General features: G+C 37.2%; 1 protein-coding gene across 2 annotated transcripts in view; it reads right to left on the bottom strand.

Moving 5' to 3' along the window:
• Nucleotides 1-217: 217 nt before the first annotated feature.
• retreg1.L (reticulophagy regulator 1 L homeolog) overlaps nucleotides 218-8900 on the bottom strand; it is a 53776-nt gene continuing 45093 nt past the window's right edge. For both annotated transcript variants that reach the window (XM_041566237.1, XM_018267694.2), the window contains 5 exons: nucleotides 6905-6989; nucleotides 5418-5555; nucleotides 3382-3449; nucleotides 3130-3256; nucleotides 218-1161 (listed from right to left, as the gene is read on the bottom strand). In XM_041566237.1, coding sequence (XP_041422171.1) covers nucleotides 689-1161; nucleotides 3130-3256; nucleotides 3382-3449; nucleotides 5418-5555; nucleotides 6905-6989 — 891 coding nt within the window. In that variant the 3' untranslated portion in view covers nucleotides 218-688. The remainder of the gene's footprint in view (nucleotides 1162-3129; nucleotides 3257-3381; nucleotides 3450-5417; nucleotides 5556-6904; nucleotides 6990-8900) is intronic.

The following is an 8900-nucleotide window of genomic DNA, read 5'->3' as shown; positions in this document are numbered from 1 at the left end:
CTTCCTGCCTGAGTCTCTCCCTGCTCTCTCATAGCTCTGGGTTCAGATTACAGCAGGGAGGGGAGGAGGGAGTGGGAGAGGAGCAAACTGAGCATGCTCAAGGCCATGCCCTGGAGGTTTAAGCTGAAAACAGGAAGTCTGATACAGAAGTCCATCTGTACACAATAGAAGGAAAGAAATACAGTGGTTTTTTTGAGGACTCAGAGCAGCATTACTTTGAGGGTTTACTGGTGTATTTATATGTATGATAAAGCTTACTGAATTATAGCCTTTCCTTCTCCTTTAAAGTCAAATTTTAAAGTGCGAACTATGAGGGCATGGGCAGTTATTTAGCAAAAGGTACAATATATAGCCCAATGCAAATTTCTATTACAGAGCATCTCTTTGTTTTAGCTAGATTTACGATTGAATTGTGAATTTGTAAGCCAACAAATAGGCTTTAATTCATATACAACATTGTACATATACCATCTAAGGTTCACACCTTGTAACAATACATAAACAGTAAGTCAACTCCATGCAACAATGTCAAAGTGCAAAGGGAATACAATCAGTGAGACAACTGCTAGGCATCCAGAACAGTTCACTGGGGCCTAACATGACAACAATTTATAAATGCTTCCCAAGAACCTCCTACATCATTTTGTTGCCTTTTAATTTCAATTGTTTTTTTCTGGACTGGAAACCATTATGTGTTAATGGCCCCCAGAAGACTGAATAGAAACCCAGAAGATGGCTTCTTTCCATTTGGATCCTGTCTTGGGGAATTCTCCAGTCCCTCATCTAAGTCCTCCAGCTCTGACTGATCTAAAAGTTCAAAATCATCAGCTTCTTCTGTATCTTCAGCAGAGCTTGCAGATGGAGGAGGTGATGAAAGCAGAGATGACTGTAACTGGTCGGTAATAGCCGCAGACACTGCAACTATGATGGCTTCCCCAGCTATGCCACTGATTAAGTTAAAGGTTTCCTCACTGTCATGGACAAGTGACAGTGCTGCTGCTGAATATATCTCATCATTTAATTTGCTTCTTTTTCCATGCTGGCTCGTGGGCATAGAAGGTAGGCTTATGATGGAGTCATCATCATTAGATCCAGAACCAGAAAGGAATTCTGTGAGGTCTCTGGAAAAGGCTTCTTCCTGGTCACTTGGACGGTCAAAATCTGTTAAAAAAATGCAAGAGAAGAAGGGTGGTAACTAACCTAAACATTAAGGTGCAGATTTACTAAGCTTGAGTGAAGAATTTGAATGTAAAAAAATTAGAGTTTCAAAGTATTTTTTTGGGTACTTCGACCATCGAATTGGTCAAATTCGGTTGAATTCGATCGAATTGAATGATTCGAACGTTTCGAAGTAAAAATCGTTCGACTATTCGTCCATTCGATAGTCGAAGTACTGTCTCTTTAAAAAATACTTTGACTTCATACTTCACCACTTTAAAACTACCGAGGTGCAATGTTAGCCTATGGGGACCTTCCCCAGCACTTTTCTAAGCTTTTTTTGATCGAATAAAAATCCTTCAATCGATCGCTTAAAATCTTTCAAATCTTTATATTTTTTTTGATTTCATTGTTTGATCGAACGACTTTTATTCGATCGAAGCATTTGCGCTAAAATCCTTCGAATTCGATATTCGAATTCGAAGGATTTTACTTTGAGGGTCGAGTTAGAGGGTTTATTAACCCTCGAAATTCGACCGTTGATAAATCTGCTCCTAATTGTATAGCAGCTACAATATCTCACTGATGAGTAGAAGAAGAAATGAATAACACAAAATTGTTTGTGAGGGAAATTCTTTCAAATATTTACACTGGAAAAGTAAATATGGGAGGGTAGATCCATTATGCTTTGGGTTGTGTGGCTAAAAGCCTTGATATGGCCCTCACAGTCCTTTGACTTAAACATCATTGACAATCTGTGGGTAAATCTTAAATACAGAAGATGTCCCAAGAAGATCTCAGCATTGGAAGTGATATAATAAGGAAGAATGGGCGAACATCTCTACAACAAAAATTGAAAGACTCCTAGCTGGACACACATGCAGTGATCTGTGCCATTTTGGCTTTACTAAATACTGACATAATAGGGAGTAAAAACACTTGCCACAATTACCATTTTCTTGGTTCCTGCTTTTTAAAGTTTGTGAAATAATATTCAACTGTGCAATAACGTTTGCAAATATGTTGTCATTGATTCCTACTTTTCACTGACAAAATAAAAAACTAAAAAACAAAATATGTAATTTGGCAAGGGGTGCCTATACAATTCAACTGTATAGATATTTTATACAATTTTTCCAAGCACAATGATTGTAGTGTAGTGTGTGTAGCCCCGTCCAAAAACTATTACTCCAAAGGTCATAGGCCACAACATTGATCAACAACCCAGCATTACATGTATACTCCAGTGCCGAACTGTACAGACTAGCTGCAGGAAGGATAATGAAAGCAAATAGCTGTCAGGTTTCCATGGGTAACTGTATAAGTACACTTCCTCATATCTGTTAGACTAATCAGACTGCAGGCAGATTTTCCAGTTCAAAGCAGTTTGGCAAGCCACTAGTGTGCCTGAATTGTGATTTGTAAAGAAATGAGGAGAGCACTCTGCAAGCAATTAATGCTGTGGTTATCTTTTTATTACTTGACTACTTGTACACGACATGTTTCGGGCCTATATGCCCTTTATCAAGTGATCACTTGATAAAGGGCATATAGGCCCGAAACATGTCGTGTACAAGTAGTCAAGTAATAAAAAGATAACCACAGCATTAATTGCTTGCAGAGTGCTCTCCTCATTTCTTTACAAATCAAGTTACAGATATCAGGATACCGGTAACCTGATCGAGGAAAGTTGCACCCTTTTCCTGAACCAAGCGGGCAGAGCGTTTTTGGGATATTATACTTTCTGTGCCTGAATTGTATTTGTGAAGATCAGATAGATGATATGGAACTCAACACAAGTGGCCTGCATTGCCTAAGTAAACACAGTGAGAAATCGGTGTTTCTGTATTTGCCCAGTGTAAACAAATGAACATGATTGGGCATTTAGCATAAGTAATAAAAGCAAATTATGCTTTATTATGTAACTGACACATTTGGGTTTGGGTTATATAGTTTTTGTTCATGGCCTACCATCTGAGGTGTCTGTCTGTGGAGTGTACCCTTCTGATAAATTGAAGGTTCCATTGTCTGTCCATGACACTTCTGATGGCTCTGTGTCAGAAACAGACAGCTCCTTGCCTACTGTTGCAGGATTAATCTAAAGAGAAAAAAATAAATGTAAATAAAAAGTGTGGGGAAAATATCCGTTACATACAATTTTACAACTTGAGGCGCTATATATTATCTTGTATGATAGTTTTATAGTATTTGATAATGTGGCACCTGAGGACATAATGCCGATAGATCCAGTTCACTTTCATCTCCTTTTATATCCTCTTCCACTTCTTTCTCTGTAAAATAAGGAAAACAACTGTTCAATTCTTATTTAAATGGAAATGTACCACATTTTCTCATCAACAATTCTTACACTTTTTTTAAATTTGAAAAATCTTAAAATCCTAAATCTAGAATGTTGAACTATTTATGAATTAAATACCTTAAAAACGTAAAGGGTGGTTCACCTTCAAGTTAACTTTTAATGTGTTATAGCAGGGATCCCCAACCTTGAACCATTTGAACCCATGAGCAACATTCAGAAGTAAAAGGAGTTGGGGAGCAACACTAGCATGAAAAATGTTCTTGGGGTGCCAAGTATATGCTGTAATTGGCCATTTGGTAGCCCCTGTGGATTGTCAACCTACAATGAGACTCTGTTTGGCAGTACACTTGATTTATGCAACTAAAACTTGTCTCCAAGCCTGGAATTCAAAAATAAGCACCTGCTTTGAGGCCAATGAGAGCAACATCCAAGGGGTTGGAGAGCAACATGTTGCTCACAAGCTACTGGTTGGGGATCAGTGTTATTTTGCCAATACCAAGCAAAATTTCAAATGGCCTTCATTTTTACTTTTTTATAGTTTTTAAATTATTTGCCTTCTTCTTCTGACTCTTTCCAGCTTTCAAATGGGGGTCACTGATCCCATTTAAAAACAAATACTGTGTAAGGCTACACATTTTATGTTATTGCCACTTTTTATTACTTAACTGTCTATTCAGGCCCTCTTCTATTTATATTCCAGTCTCTTATTCAAATCAATGCATGAATTGCTGAAATTGCAAATTGGAGAGATGTAGAATAAAAAGCCAAATAACTCAAAAACCCCAAATAATAAAATATGCAAACAAAATGCAAATTGTCTCAGAATTAGGGATGGGCGAATTTTTTCGCCTTGTTTCCCCACAAAAATAATGCCCATAGACTTCTATGGTGTTGTGCGTCAAAATAAATAGACGCGCGTCAAAAAAATTTCGCCGCGTTACAAATTTTTTTTGACGCCCATAGACTTTAATGGGCGTCCGCGACATTTCGCCAGCGGCAAATTTTTGGCGAAACGAAACGGGTCAAATTCGCCCATGCCTACTCAAAATATCATCCTCTACATCAGGGGTCCCCAACCTTTTTTACCTGTGAGCCACATTCAAATGTAAATAGAGTTGGGGAGCAACACAAGCATGAAAAAGTCCCTTGGGGTGCCAAATAAGGGTTGTGATTGGCTATTTGGTAGTCCCTATGTGAACTGGCAGCCTACAGGAGGCTTTACTTGGCACTATACTTAGTTTTTATGCAATTAAAACTTGCCTCCAAGCCTGGAATTCAAAAATAATCACCTGGTTTGTCACTGGGAGCAACATCCAAAGGGTTGAAGAGCAACATGTTGCTCACGAGCTACTGGTTGGGGATCACTGCTCTACATCATACCAAATGTTAATTTTAAGGTGAACAACCCTTTTAACAAAAAAAACTTCAATGAAATCACATTAATGTGAAATCACATTATACCCTTAATTCCAACAAGTTGCAAATTTTGAATGAATCTCAAAAACACAGGTTGAACTTAGAAAATACAGCTCCCATTTATTTCTACATGTACTCACCAGCTTTTAGGTGTATATTTTTTTTTATAGCTTTTTGCACTAAATAAATCTTGAATATTATAGTTTTCAGAAACTCGTATTCAGATCCATAATTTTGCATAAAAACGTGAATCATGTTAAGACTTGAACTGTTGATATATGTGTCCCTTTGCTACAGTAGTGCTCTTGTACTTCTGCCTGAGCCTAAGTAAATGACCATTAGGTTGGTAAAATATAATAATGCCCCCAGTGCAAGTTTTTGAATCTTGAATTTCCAAATGCGACAAAAATTCACAATGCAGTTTGTTTATTTCATTGTAATAATTCCCAAAGATGCTAAAACAGTAAACTTATTTATATATTTGTTTGTTTATTTGTCTTCTTTAATAAAAGGAGACACTTACTGGTTCTTGCTTTTATCCACTGGATCACATAGGCTTGAAATCCAAAATTTAGTTTCTGCAGAACTGTCTTGACTTTGCTGCACACAATCTGCCCAAATTCATTGCATTTCAAAAATGGACACAGAAATGCAAATAGTACTGCATTGAAATTAAAATTGGGGTTACAGTTATTTAATCCACAGTATTTTCATTACATAATTTTTAGAGAATGTACATTTTTATACTAATTTGTTTATTACCATCTTTATTTTAATCTAAATGTTTCTCACCCCTTAATATAAATCACTTGCCTGATTTTAAATATCCTCAGGTTACTGAAACCTCCAGCAAACCGACATACTTAGCAAGTAATAAAAGATCTCCAATGTCAGCGTAAAATTCTTCCAGTCTTTATTCATTTCTATGAAATTGTTCTGATAAATATGCTTTTAAGAATCCTAAAGACGTGAATAGAGACCAGTGGGAATTCATTGACAGATTGTAGTGAGCTTTATTTGATAAATAAACTGCATTCTGATCTGATTCATTCTTACTATACATGTACAACCTGGGTAACTTCTGCTCAACTACAACACCCATGCAGCAGCTGTTAAGAGCTGTAGTTCATGAAGATTCTTGATTTGAAAGAATACAATTTAAAAACCAAAATGTACTTAAATATATAAAACAGTCACAAATAAGTGAGACACAAGCTTGATAAATATCGAATGCACACTTTGCTGACACTCCACTGGCTATAATACCCAGATTCTGCTGCTGTGACTTGACATTTCCCTATGCCATCCATAACAAACCCATATGCATAATTAGGCAACCTATGTAACAAGTCCATTCTGTGTCCACATGCAGTCCAGCAAAATAGCAGGACTGAAAACATCAGGACTAGTCCACATAATTGAAAGTGGAATTTTCCTTTGAAAGGGGAATTGCAAATACCATGCATTTAGCTGGAGGCTACCCTGACTCCTGCTAAGAAAGAATGACAGTATATACATTACAGGTATGGGATCCATTATCTGGAATCACGTTATCCAGAGAGCTCTGCATTACGGAAGTGCCGTCTCTCTGTAGACTCCATTTTATCCAAATAATCCAATTTTTAGAAACGGTTTCCTCTTCTCTGTAGTGTTAAAACAGTATCTTGAACTTGAACCAAACGAAGATATGATTAATCCTTATTATAAGCAAAATCAGCCTATTGGCTGGATTTTCTAGTAGACTTAAGGTATGAAAATCCAAATTACGGAAAGGTCCCTTATGCGGGAAAACCCCAGGTCCCGAGCATTCAGGTTCCATACCTATACCATGTTTTGAGTGCATTACTGCAATACATGTAGGGAACCAACTGACAAGTAAATATTTTTGGGAAAACTCCCTACAGCATTCAAAAAAAGTGCTTCAGATGAAACATACTTGTGCCACTGTAAGTCCTTTGCTCTGCCTGGCACAAAGCATTAAACAATAACTATTTATTATTGCATACTTACACAATAAATAGGAGAGTACAACTTCAGGAATGTAGCTTCCCATAATAGTGAAAAAAGAACATACGCTGCAGACCAGCAGGCAGAACTGCAAGAACAAATGTCAAATATTTACTGATTAAAATGCTATAAACAATTGGAAATAATTATGGATAACATACTTTGCATCTGCTATTGCATTTCAGCTCTAACAATACATGACAACTGTTTTGTGTTGCTTTCCTCAGAAGTTACTGTATAATTCAGCAAACATTTAACCCTTTCTGTGACAGGCAGGTTTCATCCTTTAGTAGCAACACGTGCTATGGCAGAGATCAAAGTGGAAATGTAGAATACGGAACTGGCACTCTGGGGCTTTTGTGTCATTCCCATAGATCCTATTATGACTTGCAAAATAGGATTAATAAAACCAAACAAGAAGCAATATCTGAACTACAATACAACTCCCTTCAATCACCAACAGATTATGCTGTCAATTGGATGCTGGAAATTTGACTTCACGTCTTTCATGTGAATGTAGGCTTATACTGAGAAAGTAACTTTTGCTTCTGCACATTTCAGAGAGCTATACTGTATGTCAGTATTTCTTAAAGTTAAATACGGAATCTGGGTTCCTGCTCCACATACTCCAGACTGTCTGTAATTGTAATTGCTGAAATATGTAATTAGGACTAACTGATATTTTGGCACTGCCAAAAAGGGCATATGTGCAGTGTTGTCATATGCTGGCAAGTATGATTTGGTATCCGATATTCCTTGTTGTCAAGTTTCTGTAAAGCAATAAACTCCTCCAGGAAAGAAATATGTTACAAGTTTCAAGGAGTTCATCCTGATCATCTAGTTCCAAGAACTTGACAACAGTTTAAAGTTATATTTTAAACTGCAAATACATTGCCAGACAACAACCTTAATTAACAAAGTTGACAGCTCATAGTCTCGTGCCCCAAATCCCATCAGCCAAAACAAAAACTATCCTGTACATGCAGCACTCTATTCACATAATTTCACATTGTTCTGAAAGGGACTGTCTCAAATGGCTATACATTTCCTATTTAGGAATTTTGTATATTGTAAACTTATATTGTAACCTACTGAACGCCAATAATAATAATAAGTATTTCTAAATAGGTTACAAAATAACTAAGCAATTTCTGGCATAATTCACATGCCCGGTTGCTAAATACAATTCATAATCACGTCACATAGCTTACAGTGTAAAGGTTTTGAGGATTAGGTGTGAAGACAAAGTGTGTTCCACCCTTCTAGATAAAGTTGTACACTGCCAGCAATACAGACTCAGGAATTCAAGGCTTTTCTATATATAGCAGCTGTCATTATGTGCTAGAATATATTCTCATAATTATAGTAAAATGTGCATACCATAAATATTTACCCAGAGAAGACACAGAAAAGTAGTATACTTAATATGATGTATAGCCTAGCTACATCCATGTTAAAAAACATTGCTGCAGTCATCTCAACCCTTGTAACTATGCATCTCCCAACCTGCCTACCCAGACAGATTTTAGTACAGTGGTTTCGGTGATATTTGGCTTTGGCTTTATGCCAAAAGCAGAGAAGGTCCCTTGAAGACAGGGCCAGCCAGGTCGTTTCCAGGTAAATTATAATAAGGAATAAGTAAGGTAATACATTTATTAGGATGGAGATTACAAACACTGGATGATGTTATGCTATGGGTGGGTTGCTATCAGCAATTTTCTGATTGCTAAAAAATAATTCATGAGGTGTAGCAGGTGGCTTAGCATATGTTCTTATGAATAGATATGCCCGGTGCTTTGCATAGACTTGGCTAAATATGTTTGAGCAGTGGCATATGGATGAGGTATAATTGGTGGTTCTAGCAACATGAATTGCCAGCAGGAGGTACAGCATAGCCCTGTAGTGTTCACTGGATGAGGGGCAGCTCATTAGGCTTCAGCATAGGGCTCTGGAGTTTAGTGCCAGCAGGTCACTTAAAGGAGAACTAAACCCCATTGGC

This window comes from Xenopus laevis, chromosome 6L, assembly GCF_017654675.1.
Source record: "Xenopus laevis strain J_2021 chromosome 6L, Xenopus_laevis_v10.1, whole genome shotgun sequence".
NCBI classification, from domain to species: Eukaryota; Metazoa; Chordata; class Amphibia; order Anura; family Pipidae; genus Xenopus; species Xenopus laevis.
The sequence above is the reverse complement of the archived record's forward strand: the minus strand, read 5'-3'. Positions and strand labels throughout refer to the sequence as shown.